The 25,408-nt window shown below is 40.3% G+C and overlaps 1 protein-coding gene and 1 long non-coding RNA gene across 6 annotated transcripts in view; one reads left to right on the top strand and one right to left on the bottom strand.

Annotated features, from left to right (window-relative positions):
- The first annotated feature begins 7,858 nt into the window (after positions 1–7,858).
- On the top strand, positions 7,859–9,884 carry LOC309369664. The gene is made up of 2 exons (XR_014168238.1): positions 7,859–8,147; positions 8,195–9,884. It is a non-coding gene; the product is annotated as an uncharacterized lncRNA (long non-coding RNA).
- Positions 9,480–25,408, bottom strand: part of CUL3 (cullin 3) — a 47,173-nt gene continuing 31,244 nt past the window's right edge. For 3 of the 5 annotated variants that reach the window (XM_081910379.1, XM_081910378.1, XM_081910381.1), the window contains exons 7-17: positions 24,300–24,445; positions 22,863–23,039; positions 21,624–21,794; positions 20,300–20,407; positions 14,702–14,826; positions 14,366–14,462; positions 13,504–13,638; positions 12,665–12,733; positions 11,676–11,862; positions 10,287–10,432; positions 9,480–9,959 (exon numbers count right to left, since the gene is read on the bottom strand). In XM_081910379.1, the coding sequence (XP_081766505.1) occupies positions 9,828–9,959; positions 10,287–10,432; positions 11,676–11,862; positions 12,665–12,733; positions 13,504–13,638; positions 14,366–14,462; positions 14,702–14,826; positions 20,300–20,407; positions 21,624–21,794; positions 22,863–23,039; positions 24,300–24,445 (1,493 nt within the window). In that variant the 3' untranslated portion in view covers positions 9,480–9,827. The remainder of the gene's footprint in view (positions 9,960–10,286; positions 10,433–11,675; positions 11,863–12,664; positions 12,734–13,503; positions 13,639–14,365; positions 14,463–14,701; positions 14,827–20,299; positions 20,408–21,623; positions 21,795–22,862; positions 23,040–24,299; positions 24,446–25,408) is intronic. The other 2 variants (XM_081910382.1, XM_081910380.1) reach the window with 1 other exon arrangement.

Raw genomic sequence — 25,408 nt, 5'->3', positions numbered from 1 at the left:
ATTCTACAAACGCTAACTTTGGCAGCATGGAGGTGGATGGTGGGTGGGATAAGTTCTGTTGCTCTGGCTCCAGCTAGCACACCTGCTTCATTGATTCTGGCTCAAAGTAAACCTTTCCCCCTTTAGAACTATATTATGGAAATGTTTGCAGATTTAACCAATAAACTGCCTAACCCACTAAAGCAAATAATCAACTAAATTTCAGTCAACCCTAGTTTCAAACAAAGTCTTCGGGATCATGTTAACTTCCATCTCATCTGTAACTTTCATCCAATGCATGTTAATATTCTATGTACCTCTGCGTATCAGCTCCACGACAAAGGGTAAAGGCACAATTTAATATGCATTGAAGGTAACCCTGCATTTCCTCCTGTAATGCTCTACAAAAGGTTTTGTGACATAATTGCAAAGCTGCCTTGGCAGATTGCTCTACAGTATAATTTTAGGTGTCTCAGTAGATTACTTCTCCAATAAACCAGCTTCCATCACCAAATGATAGTGGGTTCTTGTCACAATACTATGATGGAAGAGGGCTGTTCTGTCATTTAGAGGCTTCAAATGTTATTGTCAAGTAGCTTCATAGAAATTGGAATTCTGTGGAAAGTTATGGTATCATTGCCTTCTAAAACACCCCGCTTTTAAGCAGAACATGTCAATCACTGCTTTAATAATATAAAAGTGCAGCAACCATTTTAAGGGAAAAGCTGTATGGAGCTCGGAAACAAAACAGAGTAAGGTTTACAGTAAGCATGACAAAAATACAAGTACAGAAAACAGGAGCTGCATTAATTTACTCTAAAGTTGCACATTAACACAATCAGAACTTTATGTAGGCATCTTTACAGTATTTGCAGTTTTCATATTTACTGTGCTGGATTAAAACAAATATGATTTTAATGATTTTCCTCCCATGCTGAAGAGGGATCCTTTTTCAAGGAAGGTTCTTTCATACGGTTAAGAGTTTGCTTTTAGTAAGTGTAATTTGATCTTAACAGGACTGAAAAACTTTGTCTCAACACATTATAGATTTGAGGGTCTGTTTTCTGTAGTTCTATCCAGAATGGCTATCTGTGCCTCCTGAGAGATAGTGGATACCCTTTGCTGGCTCTGTGCCAGCAAACAGCACTATAGCATTGTCTAATGCAGTGTTTCCCAACCTTTGGTCTCCAGCTGTTTTCAGACTACAATTCCCATCACCCCGATTATTGGTCTTGCTAGCTAGGGATGATGGGAGTTGTAGTCCAAAAACAGCTGGAGACCCAAGATTGGGAAACACTGGTCTAATGATAGAAAATAAACATGTTCACAGAGGCTGAGTCAAAACATGTCCCAACTTGTCTGCTTGATAATAATAATAATAATAATAATAATAATAATAATAATAATAATAATTTTTATTTATACCCCGCCCTCCCCAGCCAAGGCCGGGCTCAGAGCGGCTTACAAGCAATAATAAAAATAAGTTAAATGATTACAACTTAAAAACAAAATTAAAAAAATACAACATTAAAATATTGAAACATTAAAATATTAAAATGTAGCCTCATCGCAGAAGGAGAAGGAAAAGAAAAAAAGGAAGGGAATAAAATTGGCTCCAAGCCAAAGGCCAGGCGGAACAACTCTGTCTTACAGGCCCTGCAGAAAGAAATCAGATCCTGCAGGGCCCTGGTCTCGTGAGGCAGAGCGTTCCACCAGACCGGAGCCAGAGTTGAAAAGGCCCTGGCTCTGGTTGAAGCCAATGTAACTTCCTTAGGGCCCGGGACCACAAGGGTGTTGCTATTTATGGACCTTGAGGCTCTCCGTGGGGCATACCGGGAGAGGCGGTCCCGTAGGTACGAGGGTCCTAGGCCGTGAAGGGCTTTAAAGGTCAAAAGCAGCACCTTAAATCTGATCCTGTACTCCGCTGGGAGCCAGTGCAGCTTGAAAAGCATTGGGTGAATATGCTCCCATGGCAGAGACCCTGTGAGGAGTCTCGCTGCAGCATTCTGCACCCGCTGGAGTTTCTGAGACAACTTCAAGGGCAGCCCCGCGTAGAGCGAATTACAGTAGTCAAGCCTGGAAATGACCATCGCATGGATCACTGTGGCCAGGTCGGGGCGGGAAAGGTAAGGGACCAACTGCTTGATGTGGCGAAGGTGGAAAAATGTCGCCTTAGCTGTTGCTGTAACTTGCGCCTCCATGGAAAGGCAGGCGTCAAGGATTACACCCAAACTCTTAACGGAAGGCAATGGCACTAATTGGGCCCCCGCAAGAGAAGGGAGTTGGTCCCTCATCCCCATGCCATCCCGACCCAGCCATAGAACCTCTGTCTTCGAAGGATTTAGTTTCAATTGGCTCCCACGAAACCATCCAGCCACAGCTTCCAAGCATCTGGTCAGTGTGTTCGGGGCCGAGTCGGTGTGGCCATCCATCAGCAGATAGAGCTGAGTGTCATCAGCATATTGGTGACAGCCCAGCCCAAAGCTCCGGATAATCTGGGCAAGAGGGCGCATAAAGATGTTAAAAAGCATTGGGGAAAGGATTGCGCCCTGCGGCACTCCACACACCAAGGAGTGGCGCGACATTTCCCTCCCTAGTGCCACCCTCTGTCCCCGACCAGAGATAAAAGAGCACAGCCAGTTACGGGCTATGCCTTGTATCCCCACGTCTGCAAGGCAGTGGTCCAGAAGATCATGATCAACCATTGTCAAAGGCTGCTGACAAATCTAAAAGGATCACCAGTCCTGACCTGCCTCGATCCAGCTGTCTATGGAGATCGTCTGTTAGGGCAACCAGAGCCGTCTCAGTCCCAAAACCAGGACGGAAACCGGACTGAAATGGATCTAAAGCTGATGTTTCTTCCAGAAACCTACCAAGCTGTTCAGCAACCGCTCTCTCAATTACCTTACCCAGATATGGAAGATTTGAAACTGGGCGGTAATTGGATAGGTCTAAGGGATCTAATGAAGTTTTCTTTAAGAGTGGACATACCACTGCTTCCTTCAGTTCCCCTGGGAATGTCCCCGTGTCAAGGGACAAATTGATAATTTCAACCAGGGGGGTCCGCGCAACATCTGGACACTCCCTAATCAGCCAAGACAGGCACGGATCAAGGAGGCAGGTGGTGAGCCTACTAACTTGGAGGAATCTATCCACATCAGCAGGGAGTATTCGATCGAAATGGTCCAACACTGGACCTGAAGTCAGTCGAGGGGCCTCCAGTTCAGTCACTGTATCTAAATTGGCAGGGAGGTCACGGCGGAGCAACAGGACTTTCTCCGCAAAAAAGCTCGCGAATGTCTCACAGCTGTGGGTCGAATTTGTGCTTAAATTTGGTTGTCCTCCTAAGGACGTTATTGATCTAATTATTCTAAAAAGTTGTGCCGGGCGAGAGCTAGCGGATGCAATGGAAGCTGCAAAGTAAGATTTCTTAGCAGCTTTCATAGCCATCTCATAGGCTTTCATAAGCGTCCTATAAGATGTTCTTGAGGCTCCGTCACGAGTCCGTCGCCATACTCGCTCTAGCTGTCTGAGATCCCGCTTCATTTTCCGGAGCTCCTCAGTAAACCAAGGGGCCCGGTTTCTACGGGGTCGCAGAGGGCGCTTAGGTGCGATCTCATCAATGGCTGCCAAGAGCCAGTTATTCCAGTCCTCAACAAGGTCATCTAATGAGTCGCAGGGTCCCGCAAGGCTTGTCGGAATCTATCAGGATCCATCAGTTTTCGTGGACGAGCCCAAATAGGTTCGCCAACCGAGCAGGGGAGGACCGGGAGGTCAATCTTGGCTTTCAGAGCGTAGTGATCAGACCATGGCACTTCCACAGGGGGGAGCATGATCACATCTATGCCAGCCCCAAAGATCAGATCCAGCGTGTGGCCTGCTTGATGAGTGGGCCCCAAAACAAACTGGGAGAGCCCTAGTGTTGCCATGGAAGTCACTAGGTCCAGAGCCTATGAGGAGGGAGCGGCATCGGCATGGACGTTGAAGTCTCCCAAAACCAGTAGGCTTGGGAACTCCAAGGCCCAGCCTGCCACCACCTCCAGCAGGTCTGACAGGGTGGCTGCCGGTGTGCTGGGTGGTCGGTACACCAGCCAGACAGCTAAGCTCTCCTTGGTGCCCCACACGAGACCAACACATTCAATGCCGGAGATAGCCTGTGATGGCAGGGCTCTGAAAGAGAAATCCTCCCGGATTAACAACGCTACTCCTCCCCCCGACCCACAGATCGCGATTGATGGAGGACAGAGAAACCTGGTGGTGTTATCTCATGTAGGGAGACTACTTCACCTTCCCGTACCCAGGTCTCCATCACGCAAGCCAGGTCAATCCCCTGCGAGACAAAAAAGTCACGCATGGTGGCGGTTTTGTTGCCTATGGACCTGGCATTGCACAGCACTAATGACGGAGGTGGGTAATCCATGCTCTCCCTACCCTCATCCCTTGGGATGGGGCGTAGATTGGAAGGGGTTCGAGGATCACTGCATCTCGAAACCCTTTGCCGATAGAGATTTCTAGCCCCACTGCCATTCCTCCCTAGCCCTTCAATAGTGGAAATCCCAGACCCCATACTAGCCTCCCCAATAGAAAGGTAACATCCCCTCAATAACAAATCATCCTTGGGCCAGGACTCCTGGGTCAAAATGGTATGGGGAAGAGGTGGAGGTTTGATAGGGTAAGTATCCCTAGAAGATAAAACCCAACCAACCGCACCCCAAGCGGGGAGGACAGTCTCATGGTGTTTCGTTAACTGTCAATCCCCCTCTCCCTCCTGGGTTGATTGGAGGATTGTTGGTTCTATCTGTGGCTGTGGGAGTATTAATGAGGTATGTGCTATAAAATGTGGATCACTGGCTAACAAAGAGCCAGCTTTGAATACGGAAGATCTGTCCATCCTGTCTCGCCAGGAGTACAGTAGAGAAGGTCGATCATTCTGATAAGTTTTTGGAACATTAGGCAAAGGTCCAGATGTAGATTTGGTGCTGGATATCTCTAGATTGTCAGCAACATAGAGTTCTAATTCAGTGTCGTTTGAAAAGGGAACAGGGAGTTGCACTGATGTCTTTCTATGGGATAAAGAGCTGTTGGCCGTCTTTAAATATTGTGCTCTAGGCTCTATTGTCCTTATATTTTGGGTAGAAATCTCAGTCTTTATACTCATTAGCCTCTTCTTCAGGTCTTGTAATTCTAGGCTTACAGGGTCCTTTTCTTCCTTTGGGCAATTAGTGTTTCTAGTGTTGAGCTTGGTTTCCCTTCTCCGCATTAGCTTTGACTCTATGCAAGGGACCAATTGCCTCCTTGGAGAGAATGGAACCACCATAGAGTATCCTTTATCTCCATGAGTCGAAATGGGAGGGCTGATGACCTAAAGGTCATAAATAGGCGCGTGGTGTTTCTCAAGGTAGGCAGGAAGTGGAAATTTTCTAGATCTACATTTCGGTAATGGTAATTTAGGAGCTGAGACAAGGACATAGTAATTTGTCTGCGGTTCATCCACCTAGGAGCGTATCGGTGAATCTCAAGCATTATCTGGTTCATTTGTAAGACTTGACAGGACCTCACTTCATCCATAGTTTGAGTTGGTGAGTTGTTAACAAAGTCATTTCTTATCATCCTTTTAAGCCCTTGGGCATTTAAAGGGGAGGAACTAGTATCCAATTGTTTCTCAATGTTAACTAGTTTGGTGAGGATTTCATTCAGTCTTTGAAGAACCAGAACCATAGTTTCTGCAGACAACATGCAAATCTCTTGGTAGGGGAGCGTATCTGGAATCGGTTGAAAGCAGGCTCCTCTAATATCTTGTTCTAGAGGCCTGGGTGGGTCAGTGTTAGGAGTGGGAGCTACCCCTCCTGCTCCTGCTCTTGCCCTCTTGGACGGATTAGCTTTTTCTGGGAGAAGGGGGGTCGGGTGATTGCCATCCTCCTTAAGGGGGGGTGAGGTTCCCCCAACGTTTTTACTCACTGTTTGTTATATTTGCTCCGTTTTCTCGGCTTCCTCAACCCACTGTTTCTGAGCCAGGGAAGATGGCGTTGGCTCTCTGCCGATTCTGTTTTAGAGGAATTGTGAGTCCCAGTTATGCTGTTCTGGCTCTTTGCACCTCGTTTTCTCCTTCCGGCAGGCATTCTCAATAAGGAAGTGACGCAAGAAGGACCCCCCCAACCTTTTGGCCATTCTTTGTTAACACCTGTAATAACAAATGTGGGAACACTGTGGCCCTCCAGATGTTGCAGAACTACAGCTCTCATTGGCCGTATTTATTGGTAAAGCTTGCTGGGGTTAATGGGAGCCATAGTTCAGCAATATCTGGAGGGCCAAATGTTCCCCACACCCATATAATTGGAACTGCTTACTCATGTTAGCAGCAGTGATGGTGTAACAATGCTCACTTCTGCTACAGTGGTAAAATCTGAAATGGTAGATATTTGATAGGCATCTTCAAATATCTAAAGGGCTGTCACATGGAGGATGGAGCAAGCTTGTATTCTCCTGCTTTGGAGGGTAGAACCTGAACCAACGGCTTCAAGTTACAAGAAGGGAGACTCCGACTAAACACCAGGAAGAACTTTTTGTCAGTAAAAGCTGTTTGACAGTGGAGCGGACTCACTCAAGAGGTGGTGGATTTTCCTTCCTTGGAGGTTTTTAAGCAGAGGTTGGATGGCCATCTATCATAGATGACCCACAAGATCCCTTCCAACTCTACAATGATTCTATGTGGCATCATCATGAAGTATATCTGGAGTGGACACAATGCTTTCTGCCCTAATTGACACAGAATAATGGGGAAATGGAGTCAAGAAGTACGGTAGTAGGATTTGCAAATGCTGCCAAGGCCGTGAACAGGAGTCAAAGCAAACGGGTTGAGCAAGGAAAACTTTAAAAAACTCCTTCACCCACCTCCCAAAACCTCTAGAAACAGTGTTCATCATAGAGTATTATTCAGCCTTAATATAAATTAGCAACAATCTAAAGGTTAAAGTAGATGACGTGCAGGAAATCTAGAAGCAGATCCCCATTCCACATATACCTTTTTAAACAGCATACTAGGGTGGGAGGTTGAACTCAATACATTTTCCTCAGCAGGGCAAATAGCTTGTGGGGTGGGTGGAATTTTAGTGAGAAATGGCAGAAAGGGCTAAGCAACCCGCAACCCTCCTTCCTCAGCAAAAACAAATTTTGTTTCCAGAGTTGTTGCTACTTAAAATAAAGTTAAACCCCCCCCCAAAAAAAATGTATAAGCTTCTGGCCCTATTTACATTCAGACACTAGATCACAGGATCAAGTCTATAGGTCCCCATTATACACTTGCATAGGGGAAAACTTATCAGCTTGCACCAGCTGGCAGCCTTATCCCAGTCTTGCATGCCAGCATTCCTCACCTGCAGAGCAGATGTATCTTGTATCTTGTGAATACCTTATTCAATAGGACACAACAGTCCCTTAAGGGGCATCTTACTGGCTGTTTATCAGCCCTAGAGCCTTAAACAGTGCAATAAGACAACAATGCTTCCTTCCTATCAGCAAATGGCTACTGAAAGATAGGGCAGACAGGATGTGGCTTTATAGAGCAAAGTTTATCTTGCAGCAGCTAAACTTCAGTCACAATGAGAAGTCTGCCAGATATAGTTCTTAAATTTACAGCTAATTAAATTAGCATGCTTGTTGCAGACTTTGTTATAAATTCCCTAGCAAATCCATGCCCTTCAAGCTTACGAAAAGAATTGAATGCAAGGATATGGCATGCTAACAATACTACAAAAAGGAATGTTAAAGCAAACTTGCCTAATTCTTGTAGTGAACATGATCAGCAAACAGTAGTAGCCTCAATAAGAAATATTAAGAGCAATCATCTTCATGTTTAAGTAAGTATAGGCTGCAATTTTAAGTTACCGGATGGGAAATCTTGGGAAGGTATAAATATATGCAGTTCGTTGCTGCTGAAGCCTATGCATTTTATCTGTGTTTGCTTCAAACAGCTTCTGTCACAGAACCACTTTTATTTATCAGCTAATGGTCAGGGGTCCCTTTACTCCTTACCTTTGTCTTTCAGATCCCCCCTACAATTCCCCCCTTTCAATTTCTCTTCCCCATCATTCTTTTGACTTACTTTACATCATCATAAGGATAACTGACAATATATGAGAAACATTGCAGATGTGCTAAACTCCTGCTAAGTAGCAGCTATTCTACAAAAAAGGTATTTGTTATATATTCAAATAAGCATACAAATATACTGCAGCAAAATGGTCAACTGAGTTCTTGGAAGTTTTCCCTTCTCACTTGCACTAGCTGTACAGTTCACCCTGACAGAGACCAACATGGATTGCTTCGTGAATATTGCTCAAATACAGACCCCTTTACAAGGGGCCAACACATAACAGGCAGGGAATTTGCATCTCCCCACCTCCCCCCCCCAAAAAAAACTTCAACTTTTTTCATGCTGCACTGGTTTTGTTTTTTAAGTTCATAATGTTACAGTGAAAACAATCAGAGCTGTAACATCTGAGAGGTTATCGATTACTATGCATGAAATAAAGCTAGATTTAATTCACCAGTGGCAACTTGAGGGTGATCTCTAAAGAAGATAGTTATTTGATGCAAAGGCATGTATGTTATATGGTACAGGGACTACATAAAGTTAACATTTACGAACATCCTCTAAGAAAAACCCTGGTTTTGAAAGCACTGGAGCGAATGTTATGCTGAACCACCCTGAGGAGAGGGAGAAAATACTTGCTGTAAGAACTGGAGATTTCATTAAGATCAAAGTAACAATATTTATTGCATTTTTAGATTGCATTTTAAAACAGTAAATTAATAGTGCACAATGGCTTCACTTGAACCTTCTGAAAAGTGGGAAATCAAAAGCCATAACCCCCTCTCTACTTCGTGAATAGAGTGCAGGCTAATGTGCTTCTCCAAGGGGCAATATTTAGTTTAATAAATTGCCATCCCTGTGCTCTAAATACACTTGAATTAGTGCTCCTTGTACACTAAATCCATTTATTTTAAATTTGTTTTGTCTACATTGAGTGAAATAAAAACATCGCTCTGTACAATCCACTATGAGCAGTGAGTACAACAGCAAAAAGTATCATACAGTTTATACACACTAAATTTCTTCCCATTTCTCCTATAAAGGAACCAGATCAAACCTAATCAGTATGTAACTTAATTTGGAAGAACTCAAATTACAAAAGGGAAGGCCAAATATTACAGCCCATAACTGTGCCCAGAAAAAAGGTTCCTGATCATATTAGCTGGAACATGAATGAATGCAGGTGGAGAAGTAAAGCATGCCAAAACTGTGTTCTCAGGTCTTTATAAATTCACCAAATATTTAAATTAAACATGGGTCTTTAAAGAAATGTCCAAAGCAGAGCAGTATTTTTGGAAATTCAGTCTTACCAGCTGTGTTTTTCTTGTAACCCAACGTATACAATGCGCAAAGTGCTAAGCAACACTACAGAAAACACATTTACATCAACACTGAAGATCCGGGGAAATGAAATTCCAACAATTTTATTTTTTAATGAGCTGTATTTTCTAAATTTGTTTTTATTTTATTTTTTCCTGTTTTCATACAGTATTGAAAACAAAACGCGGCACATTCACATTTTCCCGAGGAACTGTAAGGATGATTTCTACTGGGATAAACGCTGAGAAGCTTGAAGCTCAATCATTTTGATGTTGAAAAACTCTCCGAAGGAGAAAAGGCTTGATCTGAATGATCTAGAACATGTATTGTAATTTAATAGAAGAGATGGTCGTCTTAATATTTAATGATTTAAAAGAACTTCCCAGTTCATGCGAAGAGTATAGTCCAAGAATAAATCATATTTGCGGAACACATTTTATGCTACGTAAGTGTATACTTTGCGGTCCTCAGGTGTTCGTGCCAAATATTCACGCTCAATAAGTCCTTCAATACGCTTTTTAATAACAACTGGACTTGGTAGGAATCGTGCCTTCAGTTGTTGGGTTACCTGGAATATAATAAAAAATATTTTAATATTGTTAATGATACTGGCACAGCAAGAATGCACACACTAGACTTAACATTGACTTTAAAACAAGAGGGAACTTGTGCCACCTCAGTTATCTGTGTTTCACAAATGGCCACTGCATATTAATCAACATTCTATAAAGCAACCAATCATCTGTACCAAAAGATGTAGTTAGTAGCCTCAAGAGTTCAGCAGCAATTTATTTTTATTATACAGTTGACACTGCTCTAAAGCAGAGGTGGCTAACCCTTTTGGTCTGCGGGCCACATCCACCCTTGACTAACCCCATTCGGTGAGTGAGATTACCTCTGCTACTAGAACATTATGCTGCATCTTCTTCCTAGATTTCATTATCCGGACTATAGCAGCCTCTATCTCATGTTTTCTGTCATCATCTACTTTCTGTCTTGTTTCTTTTCTTTCTGGGTCCGATTCTCCTTGTTTGGCAGCAACTGAAAGAACAGAAGAAATATCTCAATTTAGAAATACTGTAGCTATTTAATTCTAAAGATACTAAAGCCAAAATATTTTTCTTTAGCAGTGTCAATAAATACTTGAAACAGAATATGATGCAAAAGGACAACCAACCAAAGTGCAAAAATGGAACATATTTAAGATTAATAAATGATTATCAGTTACAGCAACAAGTTTTAAAACAGGTCAAATGCTTCTTGAGGGATTTGATATTTTTAGACCACAACTGAATGCATTTAAAAGGTTCCTTCACATTTGTTAAATTGCAATCCTGGATAACACTGGGTTTCATATATTGAGTCACACACGGAAGGAAATAAGTTATATAATACAACCTTTGGGGCTAGTTTAGCTTGCTTTGTTGAAGTGCCAGTTTCTACTGAGATAGTAAGTGAACTGGGTCTTTGCATTTGCTATAATCATGAAGCTTTCCTAGCATAAGTAGTTCACAAAGTCTAAAAGGGCAGCATTGTCTGTCATAACATGCTTTTTCTATCTGCATATCCCTACATCTGTAGCTGCTGTCAGTGGATCTTTAGCCTACTTCTTCATTTTAGGCTTCCATTTCCCTTCCAATTTGGATCCATCTCCATCTCCATCTTGATTTTGTATGAGTATCCTGTGTATCACTGGTAATCAGTTTAACTATATACTAGTCACGAAGAAAGGATAAGGCTACCAAGGATTATTAGCTATGATGGTTTATGCTCTCCCTCCACTGTCGGAGGCAGTATGCCTTGGAATACCAGTTGCTGGGAATTACAAGCGGAGAGAGTGCTGTTGCATTCAGGTCCTGCTTGAGGCCTTCCTATAGGCATCTGGTTGGCTAGTGTAAAAACAGGATGCCAGACCAGGTGGGTCTTTTGCCTGATACAGTAGGGCTCTCATGTCTGAAGTAAATGAAGGCTTTAAGCTCACAAAATACATGTCTGGTTTATTAAGTTAAACACCCACCTGGAATTATAAGGCTATGGCTTTATGAATATTTGTATTACCACAGTACATGACATGGAAAGGATCACAAATAGAAGATACACAACAGAATCCTATCCAGCTTGCACTGAGGCAAGCATTGGTTCAAGAATATATTAGTTCCTTGAAGGCAGCCCTAAGAATGGGTGACCAGTTTAGTTTCCATACTAGAATGTATGATTCCAATATTGTAAATTCAGGAGTTGGACAGATTCTAGACGTGGTAGCTGAAAATGAAAGTGAGCATACCTGTTTGAATCTTGACTCTGTGCAGTTTGGATGTGAACTGGTCATTCACTGTAAATATGTGTCCATTTTCTATTTCTTTTGATTTCGGCTCTTTTGTGAGAACCCGTTGTGTTGGCTTTCCACACGCAAGGGACTGTAGCGCTCGTACAAGTTCTCTTTCGGGGATATCAGTCTCTTGTTGTATTTCCTACATTAAATTTAACAGCCAGATGGGTGGGGTATAAATAATAAAATTATTATTATTATGGCAAAAGGTAGTTATGAAGAAAACAAAATTCTGAACAGTTTTGAAGATGTCTTCCCCCTCTAATCAAACTAGTTCAAGACTATCAATGGTTATTTTGACAAATTCAGAAAACATCTGGCAGTAAATCTATATATAATTCATAGCTTAAAAGGCTATTTAAAGAAAAAATGAAAGTTACTCTAAACTAAAAGTTGACAGCATTGTGTTTCAGCACTTAATTTTATCACTTAATACAGTAATCTATATAAACTTCAACTGTGCAAGTTACTGTAGCACAGGACACCTTGTTCACAAATCTGTAGAGGAGTAGGATGATCTATATGTTCAGCATATAGGAAGTTTTACATATACCAAGTGAAACTAGTGGTCCATCTAGCTTAGTACTGTCTATTCTAAGTGACAGTGGCTCTCTGTGGTTTTGGACAAAGGTCACTCCCAGCCCTACCTGGAGATACTGGGGATTGAACCTGGGACCTTTTGCATTAAAGGAATGTGTTCTACCACTGAGCCACGGCCCTTCCCTCTTGGCACAGGTGTGCTGAAGAGTCCCTCTGAACTATACCACTTCAGACTCCAGGTAGGAGGTAGGAAGTAGAGAGAGTTCCTTGTAAAAGGCTTCCTTTCTATAAAGAAGCACTGAAAGAAGGCTGCTAGAAACCCTTCCCAGATTCCCTCATTTTCTACATGTAAGGATTTTTCTTTTTAAATGTGGGGGGAGCATTCAAAAATGCAATTCCTGCACCTGCAGACTTAAGCGTTCCCGTCCAGGAAATACTCTTGTCACTTGAACATGGTGCTCAGCAATTAGTGTCTATATAAGAACAAGATTTTTTACAAAATATATTAAAACATCAAACTAGAAAAGAATGGTAATTGCTTGATTACAGGGTTGCATTTCCTTTGATTTAAATATAGTTTTAAGGGGAAGTAGCAACTAGACTTCCTGTCCACAAACTGTTAACATTCAGGCTGCTTGATTTTGTTTAATTTCACAATGTATCCATTCACCTTGTGTGGTGACACTTAAAGAGTACTTTCACTTAAATACTACTGTCACACACACATGGTGGCAAGACGGCAACTAAGGATTTGTTTTCCACATCATTACATGGCAAGTAAAAAAATGAGTATCCATTAGGAAAAATACACACCATGAAAAAGATGTGATTACTATCAGTAAATACTGTAAATAAATATATTTGTTTGGGCTTCCAACACTTGAATTTCACCCAACACAATTCAAAGGAATTTTAAAATCTTCCTTGAATCACAGGGCTTTGAAACATATAAATTATTTTTAGAGCTGAACCCGAGAAGTATTTAAGTATAGAAGTATATAATGAATGATACAATCTCAGACTTTCACTAACAAGTGAGGGTATTCCTGGATGAGGACCAATAAGATTCCAAAATACTCTAAAAGTGTTAGCAGCCTCATATACCAATAGTTCAAGAACTTCCTGTACAAATGGCTCAAAGGGATGAATAATCCCTCTTCTCCATATGGTAGAGGAAGATGAATGCATATTTGGGAGATAAGTTAAAATTTTTACAGCTAGCAGAGAAAGTCACAGCTCATACCTCAAAAGTGTATTTTTCTCTGTTGTTAAAGAGCATTAGTATCGTCATCTGGAAAGTGGAGACTTGCAATATGTGCTTCCGTGTGTTAGAGCCAGTTACTTGGGCGCCTCCTACACCAACCTCTGAGCCATCTTCCTGTTTTAATTTTCAAAAAAGTCAAAAATCATTCTCGGAACATTATGTTATGCTCCTTCTTTCAGCTTTCTATGTACTTACTATAAGGTATAAGTCATGATCTGACTCATCTGCTTGTAAATATAAAACAAAGATTTTCATTTTGAGATACTCATTCCATTTTATTCCAGTTTATATAATTAGTTTTGCCATTAAAAAGCAAAACAGCTTATAGAGCTGTTTGCTTTGTAATAAGCCAGCTGAATATCCAAGTCACTATAGCATCTGACAAATAGGCTTTCAGAAAACTGAGTCAAGATTGTGCAGTTTCTCAGCATACGTAAACTGGATAAGTTTTTTAATGTCAAACTTTACACATTATGACAACCACCGCTTCTGATACCCCACAGCTTCTCAAAGTGAACTATAATTCCACTGAGAGCCAGAAGCAAAGGCAGCCTGCCAGAAAGATGAAAATATATATATTTTCAGAGAGGGCTATTCTGGGAAATTTGCAGTGCTAGACGGTGTGTGTGTGTCTGTATTACACACACACACACACACACACACGCACAAATACACACACACACAGCTGACTATATATATTAAAAGTAGTAAGTATTGTTAACATGAGCATGAGCTTATATATGAAAGACTGAAATGTATGTGGAACTGAGTTTATTTCTAAGTTCACAATAGCTGAAGGCACAATTCAAAGCAATAATATGTTTACAGACACAGCACTTACCTTTTTAACAGGACCATAGAAGGTGGCATTGAGATCTGCAGAGCCCATATGATGCTGGAGTGTCAGCTGCCTTCCACTATGTTTGGCTAAATAAAATCTACAAAATTCAAGAAGTTGAATGGCCATTTGATCATCTATACTTTTACCTATGGAAGCAAGAGCTTCTTCTATATCAATATAGAAGATTACTATTTTGTGACTGATAACATGGCAAGCCAGCATATAAAGAAGCATTTAATGCATGCAGATTATCTGGCCATTAGCTGTATCTTTTTTTCTTTTTACAAAAATACATTCCACTAACCACTCATACAAATAATCTTAACCATTCCTTACCTCCTAAATATTTCAAAAGCATGTCTGGGGGCTGGGGGAATGTTGCACTTTGGTGTGGCCGACTGAGTAGGCCAGTAGCCTGTTGTGAGAACCCGCACTGTCAGATCAACACCACCTAATGAGACCTGCATGAATACAAAGACAAACATTTGTTTATTTTTTTGTCTTCCACATGGCAGAAAAGAACAAAGCTTGCTATTGAAGACAGACTTGGCTGCCTTAATTTCATTAAGCAAAATCATTAGAAGCTGGTATTCAAGCGTGTGGGCTACAGCAGAAAAACTTGTATGTGCAAAGTGAGCCTTAGGTGGAAGCAGGAGACTTTACACTTTCTATGAAATGCAGAAGGGCATAGGAGGGCAACCCAGACACATCAAGATAATAGAGAGGTTTTCTGGCGGGAGGAGAGTCTCAGTGAAGGATGTATAATGTGTAGTGAAATGTTAAGAGATGGACCAACAAAACACAGCACAGGAATTATGCAAGTACTGTGTCCTGCAAGGGAAAGCAGTGATAGGAATTGCAGAGGCTACTGAGTTTTCTTCTCCCACATTCTATAGGTACTTAACCAGATGGGGCCAAGACAGGCATGAACTGAAGGATTTACCCAAGGCCAAAACAGAGAGAAAGTGCTTATCTGATCATAAAAAGTTGCTATTCTGAACTGCTGCAAAGGCTAACTGAGGAAATCATAGAACTAATGTGAGGAACCCTTGGCTCTCTGAACCACAATTCCCATCAGTTCAACACACACACACAGGCACGCACGCACGCACACACGCGCGCACACACACACACACACAAGTGTGTGTGTATTTTGCAGAGAGAGAGTGTGTGTGTGCATATGGAAAAGCATATGGAAACCCTTGGCATGGATTATTTGGGGGATGGAGGGGGAAATGATCTGAGGATCACTTATGCTGTCCCCATGTTGGCGGAGGTTAACAGAACTACATTTATGCATATCAGCACTTTCTCTGTTTCATATTACTGTTGCCACTTTTGAAGACTGCTAAGTCTTTTATTTACTGTTTACATCTATCTGTGCACTCATTCTGCAGGTGCTTTGATCTTCGGACAATTGCTTAATATTTGACATGTTACTGAAATTAAATATTCTTTAAATAGTTATTGACATTAATTGTTAATTGTTTCATATGCCAGGATAGTTAAACATATTCAGAGGCCTCGATTTTGAGGTAGCATAGCTTTGAGTTCAAGAAGCTGAGGACTAAGAATAGAGGAAGCCTAATACCTTCATGCTTAAGGGCCCCTTTGGGAGCATGGGGGGGGCACTATTGGAAGCAGTTGCGTCCTTGGTGTGATCCAGCAGGGCTCTTTATATTCTTAATACTTTTTTAATATAAACAAGCTTAGGTTTTTTACAGTCAATATTCTGATGTAATTATAATTCCAGTACAGTACTTGTTTTGACATGCTACAAAATTATAATTTGAGAGCCTATGTAGATGAGACATTGAAAGATGGGAGATGTAAGCAATCTCTAATTTATTTAGAAATGATATGGGGGTGGAGGTGGGAGGACAACTGCAATATGAGCCTGAGGTTGGAGGGAGGGGGAGCTTCAACCCTTTCCTTGCACCGTTTCCCCAATTTAAATATGCCCTCTCAGCTATTAGCCCAATTTTACAGGTCATTTATTTTGGCCTTTAACCAAACAGTCTTTAAAATGATGTTATCAATAGGTCCTAATATCAGGTAACAAAAGTCAGTTTGATCCAATGAGCTAAGCTGTTACAGAGTTCTGAAAATTAAAACTCTGATGACACAGATGCTTTTATTTTTTTAATGCATGAACTACAAAAGGTCACAGCGCTCACAAAAATGCTGCCAGAAGTTTAATTATATTTCATTATTTTAATAACAAAAAGCAGGTGTGTGCCACCTGCTGGTGAAGCAGTTCAGTTAACAGATTTTGTTTTTAAGATTCAAAATGTTTCTTCAATCAAAAAGTAGCACATACAGTGGTACCTCAGGTTAAGTACTTAATTTGTTCCGGAGGTCCGTTCTTAACCTGAAGCACCACTTTAGCTAATGGGGCCTCCCGCTGCCGCCGGAACACGATTTCTGTTCTTATTCTGAAGCAAAGTTCTTAACCTGAAGCACTATTTCTGGGTTAGCGGAGTCTGTAATCTGAAGCGTATGTAACCTGGAGCGTATGTAACCCAAGGTACCACTGTATTCTAGAAAGGGCTCTAACCGGCCATCAATTTACTGCCTCACAAATGTTACAATTTCCACAGTGCAATGCTACAAATATTGACCTCTTGTGGAACTCAGAAGGCAGAATTGCCATTAGTACTACGCAATGAAAACATGGCTGTCCTGAAGGTGGCTTCTCTTGTTGGGATCACACCATCTCCCTTTTAGTGTTAGAGCTACAAGATCCCAAAGCTAGCAGGTGCTGGTGGGGATGGGTGATGAAGGAAATCCCTGTGTACTGCATGTCTCTGTTTTCCTTTGTGCTTAAAAAGCAAGGAAGCCCCATGATTCTGTGGGAACCAGAATAAAGCACTGGCCTCATAATTCATCCTCCTAAGAGTCTCACATCTAGTTTATCCAGTTGTATACAATCCTCAGTTTTTTTGGTGGTCACTCCTAGGATTATCCCATGCACTATCCTCTCTCATCTTATTCCAATTTGTTGTCTCCCCTTTTCTTGCTCCAGCACCCAGAAAGCAATCACCCTCGACAATCTTTTCCTCCTTCAAACCCTTCACCTAGTCACCACCACAGAAATCTTGCTTCCTAGGGCTGGCATTGCCAGTTTTGCAGCTCTCACCTTCTGCCACACTTTGCTTTGCAAGCTGCAGTAGTGATGTTGGTCTTTCCCTTTTCCAATACTTCATCCCTTACTGAAACCCAGCCTAAGTCCCTGTAACTGAACTTAACTCATATTCTTCTGTTAATTCTCAGCTTCCTCTTCTCTGTTGCCTTCCTGCACAGAACTCTCACACCCCCATTTACCGATGTACAATGGTAAAAATTGCAAAATAAATTACATAAAGGAAAATTTCAATTTTCCTCCTCAAAATGCACAATGCATACAAAGCTGCTGAATTTATAGCAAATGGACAAATAACTTTTTAGACCCGAGTTCAGGTCTCTGTCCTTAATATAAAAGAGAACGAAAGAGTTATATATGCAGCTTGTTGTAATAATGCCCAGCACAGCTCTCTCTCTGCTGCTGCTTCCCTTGGGGAGCAAGTGGCAGGAGGGAAATCAGTCGTGTCTAATTACTAGAGAACAAATGGGAAAGAAGAAAAAACAATGATCCAAAAATATAAACAGAGCAGGGCGGAAGAGGAATAGCTGAAATTGCATACACAAAGCAAAGAACCAACACAAAATCAGTTCAAATCTATTCACATACATATTTAAAGTCAGTAAACAGAATACAAAATGAAATGCTGCTAAAATGAAAAATCAAGGTAAAGCCAGTTCATATGCTTTCATAACTCTGTCTACACTGAAATCTGAATCAATGTCAGTTTATAAATGCAAAAGTATTCAATGATTTTAACAAATGCTGGGTAATTACCCAGAAACAATATATAATTTGTTGAATTGTTGTTCTATCTGATTTGTTAAAGAATTTAAGTTGTGTTACAATTGCAGGCCCTCAAAAGAATGATGAAATTATTTAAATGGTCACCCAATTTTTGATGGTACTTTCTGTTCTTGTTGAAAGAGGCCAAAGAGATCTACAATTCCCCAGAGGAAACCTGAGAAATGGCTACTACATCCAAGAAAAACAGCAGGGACACAAAATGACTCACTCCCAAACTGGGGAGGTAATGATGAATATATTATTCTTCTAAGTCCCTGTAATTGGAATAAAGAGGATTTAGACAGAGTAAGGACTTATTTACAGAATGTACCCATTTCCCAAGGAGACTTTATTGCAGGCAGAGCAAGGTGCAAAGACACCAAGGATTACTTCCTTGCCTCAGGAAGTGGTAGTGGAGTCCTGACGGGAAGTTTGGACATATTTTTTCCTATGGAAGTGTGTGACTTTTGAATGAAGTACTGTGTTATATTTGGGGTTGCCTTTGAAAAGTGATTAGAAACTTCAGCTGGTTTGGAAGACTGCAGTAAAGCTGCTGACAGGAGCTTGGCACTGTGAGAATATTGCACTACTTCTTAACTCCAGTGATTCCTAGTTTGTTTCTAGATGCAGCTCAATGTCTTGGTTTTAACCTCCAAAGCCCTAAACTAGAAGCAGGGAACCTACAGCCCCCTACTTAATTTCATCAGCCTCCCAACTTTTCTAAGGACTCTTTACCTTTGAGGTAATGGGTAGCACAGCTGCTCTGAGCTGAGAATAGCATAAAAGATAAGATACTTCCACCCGCTAGCAATATTTGGGAGGAGTTACTTCAGAGTAAACATGCTCACCCAGTTTTTACCTGGAACAAGTTGCTGACAGAGCCCACTGACTGGTGTCACCTACTTTATGAAATGTTGGAAATATCTATTTCCATTCATCCATTCCTTGAAAGGAGCAGGTGTCCTCATAGAATTGTAGAGTTGTAAGGGACCCCGAGTTATCTAGTTTAACTCCTTGTAATGCAGGGAATCTCAATTAAAGCATCCAGGACATATGGCCATCCAACCTCTGCTGAAAAACCTCCAAGGAAGGAGAGTCCACAACCTCCCGAGGGAGTTTGTTCCAGTGTCAAACAGCTTTTACCTGCTTCTCTCTGCAGGGATGATTATATGGCTCCTGTTAAGCAATGGCCAGAGCTTCTCAAGTGGGTAATATCCCAGAACCATCTTCCTAGGCAGTTTTATCTGTCTGTCTGTCTATCTATCTATCTATCTATCTATCTATCTATCTATCTATCTATCTATCTATCTATCGTTTAGAATATAATTAAGAACCTGTAAAACAACCCACTTAGCAATACAAGAATTCACTCTGGTATGTGCTCCACCATAGACTTTTTTCTGTAGGTCAACAGCCCTTAATAGAAAAATAGTTCCCCACTCCTGTCCTATACTATGGTTATCAGAAAGACTGCTTGCTGCCCTCTGAATATAGCCAACAACTATAACCTTAACTGGAAGCCATTCTCTTTGCACCTCTGCCTGCACAAGGTGATCCAAGGAAGATGATATTTTCTCTGGTTGTACTCCAATTTTGGAACACATTTCACAAGAAGACCCACCTGCAACCTTTATTGCATATTTTAGGAACCCAACAAAGACTGTACTATTTTTCTGGGCTTTCAGTAGATGACCTATTTAAGATTCAGTGGTTTTTTGGGTAGCAGCGTTAGTTTTCTGGTGGAAAAAATACTAATTTATTTACTGGCTGCTCTCTTTATTTGAGTTCACATGTTGCTGTTTTATCTTGCTGCTGCTTTGTATTTTACAGTGCTGAATACTTTACTGGTTTTCTTTAATTGTTAAACTGCTTTGGCTGCTAGCTTGCAAAAAGATAACCCATTATTCTAAAATAATTTAAAAATAATTAAATAAAAAGCAGTATTTTATTCAGAAGGGTGTTTCACTCAAAAACTGTTAGAATAACTGAAATAAGTGTTCAGATCAAGCCAGCAGTTAGCTTCTTACCCCTGTTGCCTGTAGATGTTGCCTAAATTCATCCATTGTTGTGTTTGAGATGCTCATATCCCTGAACATTCCTTCCAGTTTTGATGTGAATTGACATCCACATTCAGTCTATAAAAAAGAACCAGAACATTACAAAATATGGAGAAAATGTTTGAACTTGTTAAAGATATGAAAAAGCGAAACACATTCTGCTTGATTCCAATCATCAGTTCCAACAGTAGAAAACATCCCAAAATGTTTACCACAAAATGTTGTGCTATTAATGAAAAAATATGCCATGATTTTAATGGTTGATGGGCAGGGTATAAATATATTATTATCATTACTACTACTACTACACCAGGTTGGGGGGACGGGACAAAAATTGTTCTGTAAATGAACAGAAGAACCTGCTGTCCCAATCTTTTAAAAAATATAACAAAATATGTCTTCCTTATTCTTTATGTTTAGGAGGAAAGTTACAACTTTTGAATCAGGCTTTAAAGCCTTCCAAGGTATTCTGAATGACGTGCTATCTCCTATTGTTTTATATTGTTGGGTTTTTGTTTTTATTAAATACCACTCTGTCTTAAGAGGAAACACAAAAATAAAGAACCCACAGTATAGGAACATACACAAATAGAAAAAACAGGGGTTCCGGTCAGCATACAAAGTCACATGTCTTTGTATACTGGCTTGAACCCTTGTTTTTTTCTATTTGTGTATGTCTTAAGAGGAAAAGCAGGATATAAATAATTTCAAATTTAAAAATTAGAAATTTCTTCCCAGGTGCATTCTTAAAATCCCAGTTTAGTTCCAGCTGTACTATCCAAAGAAGCACATTACATGAAGTGCTTTTTTTAGCTGAATAAAGAAGAGGAAAAGATGGATTGGAAGGTTAGGGTGGGGTGTTTTTCAATCCTTCTCCAAGAAGGAATAGCAGGTAAGTATTTGCTTTGTTGTGAAAATAAGGAAGAGGACTATAGCTTAGATGGAGAATGGGGAGGAACCTTTTGCCATACACCAGGGGTTCCAGAAAATCTGTGAACAGGGAAAATTGGCATTACCTGCTTTATTCTATCCTCTTCAACTCCTCCCTGCTTTTCAAGCTTTCTGGCAGGAAATCGACTGCAGTTCCAAATACTGCAGTTTTAAGTTTTAAAAACAGTATGAATAGACTTTTGCTGGCAATGAATTTTTTTTATTGCCCTACCTTTAGTATTTAGAAATATAGCATACTGCAATGATCCCACATTAGCTAAAATTATGACAACTGAATGTTTGACTGAAACCAGAAATAAAGGGAAACAGTCACTAAGTAAAAGATTGCAGGGACTAACTTTACCTTTAGCTTAGATATCATGTTTTTCTCAGAGTCATCTGAAACACTTTTGTTTGTTAGAAGCCTCCTTGCCAAGTGCTGTTTATAGTATCGTTCAAAAACATCCTTCTCTTGCATAAACCTAAACAAAACCATTGCCTTGTCCAATATAGTCTCTACTTCTTGCTCAGTTAGCTGTAAAGACAAAAACATTATTTTTCAACCAAATGCTACCAATCTCCATCGCTAGAGATCGTGCCCACAAAATCCTATTAATTAAGAAACACTCATAGCACAATCAATGCATTTTTACTCAGAAATAAATCCTGCTCTGCTCATGTAGCGTGTAGCATGGCAGCCACAGCCTTCTCAGGCCAGCTTCACACTTCACAAAATAACACTGTCTGTGATTCACTGTGATAAAACACTAAGTGGGAATGGGAGACATATCTTCAAACGTACGAAGGCATGGACTTCAAGCTTTTGGTGCAACAAGTAACTTGTTAGGGGACAAAAGTTCAAGTACTAAATGGGAACATATTTTGCTGGGGGGGGGCAGCAATCTGATTACATGGTCAGCATGCTAAAGTACAAAGAACTTGAAGGCATCATACTGTAAGCTGGAGATGTATTGCTGTGCAAGACCCACCAGAACACATACATTAGTACTTCTGACACTGCCACCAGTAACATTTTCCTTTTAACATAGGTCATTTTTATATGTCAATAATTATCAGCATTATCATTCTAAAAACAACTATGACTAACAGTGGTTAAGTCAATCAAGAATTATTCAGTTCTCTATTTACACACATATATAGTTCATGCAGTTGCAAAACATTCTGACAAGCACATATAATTTGTTCACTCAACTGCACTGATTATTGCATTTTGAAAGTTAAAACAGTATACCGTATTTTTCGCTCTATAAGATGCACCAGACCATGAGACCCACCTAGTTTTTGGAGGAGGAAAACAAGAAAAAAATTAATCTGAATCTCAGATGCCAGAACAGCAAGAGGGATCACTGTGCAGTGAAAGCAGCAATTCCTCTTGCTGTTCTGACTTCTGTGATAGCTGCGCAGCCTGCATTCGCTCCATAAGACGCACACACATTTCCCCTTACATTTTAGGAGGCAAAAAGTGAGTCTTATAGAGCAAAAAATACGGTACTTTCAGGATCATAAGAGAACAGAAGTTTGCACAAATATATGTTGCTGTTTTGTCACAAATTTGCATAGTTGTAACTGAAAATATACTTACTCCCTTGACTCCTTTTTTTAACTTGTCATCAATAAATAATGAGAGGTACTCTGGAGACCTAGAGTTAAGGTTGAGGAAATACTCAAAGTCACCCGCAATGGTTTGTTTGAAGAGCCTGTCGTTATTGAAAGATTCTTGAAGGAAGCGATCAAACCTACTCTTCAAATCCAGTAAACCCTTAGAAAAATAAAGAATATTTTTATTTTCAGGTAGGTAGCCGTGTTGGTCCGACACAGTTGAAATGAATTAAAAAATTGCCCAGTTTGTTCTGGGTATAAGCTTTCAGGTTTCTGAAGAAGTATGCATGCACATGAAAGCTTATACCCAGAACAAACTTAGTTGGTCTCTATGGTGCTAATGGACAATTTTTTAATTTTTTAATTTATTTCAAATAACGTTCAAATATGTTACAGATTTCTATTATATGTTGTATGGAAATCACATCCATTGTGAGGTTATTTGACTGAAAACTATTTGCTCATTGCTTCAAAGGGTCTAGAAACTTTACTTGACATTAGGTTAAGCTTAGAAAAACCTGGTATTTCAAATGGGCAAGAAAATCCATTGTTAAGTATAGATTTCTTTCTCAAGTGCAGAGGACAGCTAGCAAGAGGATGTTACCAGGGTTCACATGCATCCTGTATAACCTCAAGCACCATCTTGCAACTACCACCACCAACTCTTTTCCATTATGGTTGTATTTGCTCCTGGAGGTCCAAGTCACAGGCAACAGCCTCACATACTGGACTGTGAAGTGAATGACAGCTGCATGTCCTGGCTCTTCCTAGAATTCAAACATTCAACAGTTTGGGTCTTGGTGCCATGGTTTCTAGGGCATAGCAAAGTGCTCTTCACCTCTCTGTATTTTGGTTCTACACTTGGGGAAGAATGATTTGGGGAAGGTTCTGGGAGTGCAGTCCATTTCAATGATCACTGGGCGATTTCAATGAAACTCTGAATATCTTCCTTAAGACCAAGGTGACTTGGGTGAGGATGCTGCCTAGGAGTATGTAGGCAGGGCCCCAGGATTCCAAGATGCTTCAGATGGCTTAAAGAAGATCAGTGCTGAAATTGCTGAGGTGGCATTTTAGTGGGCTGCTGTAGCCATTTGTCAACAAGTGATCTCTTGGAACTTGCCCCACTTGCTTTAGAAAGATGATGTCCACCTGTCTGCTAAGAGGTGTGATCTTTACAAATGGACTCTCCTGTGTGGGGTTTCCTTTGCTTCTATTCTAGCTGCTTTAGTTGCTGCAGGTGATTTTTTTTTTTGTCTGTCCTGAGAAATGTTGAAGGTTTGGGTCTTGTCAGTTCTACAGGGATGAGAAAGGAGTCAAGCAAAGTTTGCCCTTTCTTGTGGCAAGTCCACCAGTGGCAGAAGAGCAGCCAGATCTGAAGTTCAATTAAAATGGGCAAATGAGATATGTAAGGTTTAACTACCTGAATATAGTCAACTGGGTTCTTTCCTTCTCCTTCTTCAGATACAAGAGCTTTACCTTGCTCTCGGAGGTAGGAGCTCATACACTCACACATTGTCTTAAGACCATTCGGCACACGGCTGAACAGCTTGTACATACAAGCAAGATCTGCAATGGAGGAAAAGTATATTAACTACCACCAACATGGTATTTCTATCACAAAACAGCAGATGAACAGAAAAAGTGTTCTCAAATTTTTGTCAACTCATATTTTAACATGAAGTCTCATTGTGAGGCTCTTCCTTCTGTCCTGGAATAGCAGACACAACAGACCTGTCCTAAATGTTACCTTAATTTTTGTTCTTCACCTTTTGGCTGCTATATTATTTTAAATAATAAAATCATTATGGTGATTTGCTGCAGCAGTATGGCACATTGAGTGTCTTTGAATATAAGAGCTATAAATGTTTAAAATTTAAATTTAAAAAAAATTTCAGCACAGAGTGTCCAATTCAACAACAAAATATAATAAAACTAATGCCAGGTTACAAATTAAAAACCCTAATGAATCCTAATGCTATGTTATGCTAAGTGACCATTGGCTTTTAAACTAGGATTGGTAAATATAATTGTATTTAAGTAGAATTTGATTGATCACAATAAGCAAGCATGAATACCACATAAACTATTAAAAAGTTTCTTGGAGATACATAACATTTTATTGCTGTTGCAAGGAATGAACCGAGCTGAAACTCATTTCAGGTGAGCTACCATCTCACTCATTAGTTACCATCACAAGCATATAGAGCACACACTAATACAAATCTGCTAATGGAACTATGCAAAGCAAAAAGTTTACATTAGTAAACATTGATGAGAGGCAGACATTATAGTTTTCTAAAATAAAATGGCATTTCTTACAAAATCTTTGGACACGTAAGTAGTATCTATAGCTTAGTCACAATAATTATTCTTTAGGCAGCTTTAGATAGAATAACGCTACCGAGGGAATGGAAAACACAGTTGTTTTTTCAGTATATATATATCACTTCATATTTCAACAGAAATCTCTAAGGAATATAGATATTCTAACAAAAAGGAATAAATATTAAGAATTATTTAGTACACTTC

This window comes from Podarcis melisellensis, assembly GCF_964234715.1.
Source record: "Podarcis melisellensis genome assembly, chromosome: 5".
Classification (NCBI taxonomy): Eukaryota; Metazoa; Chordata; class Lepidosauria; order Squamata; family Lacertidae; genus Podarcis; species Podarcis melisellensis.
The sequence above is the reverse complement of the archived record's forward strand: the minus strand, read 5'-3'. Positions and strand labels throughout refer to the sequence as shown.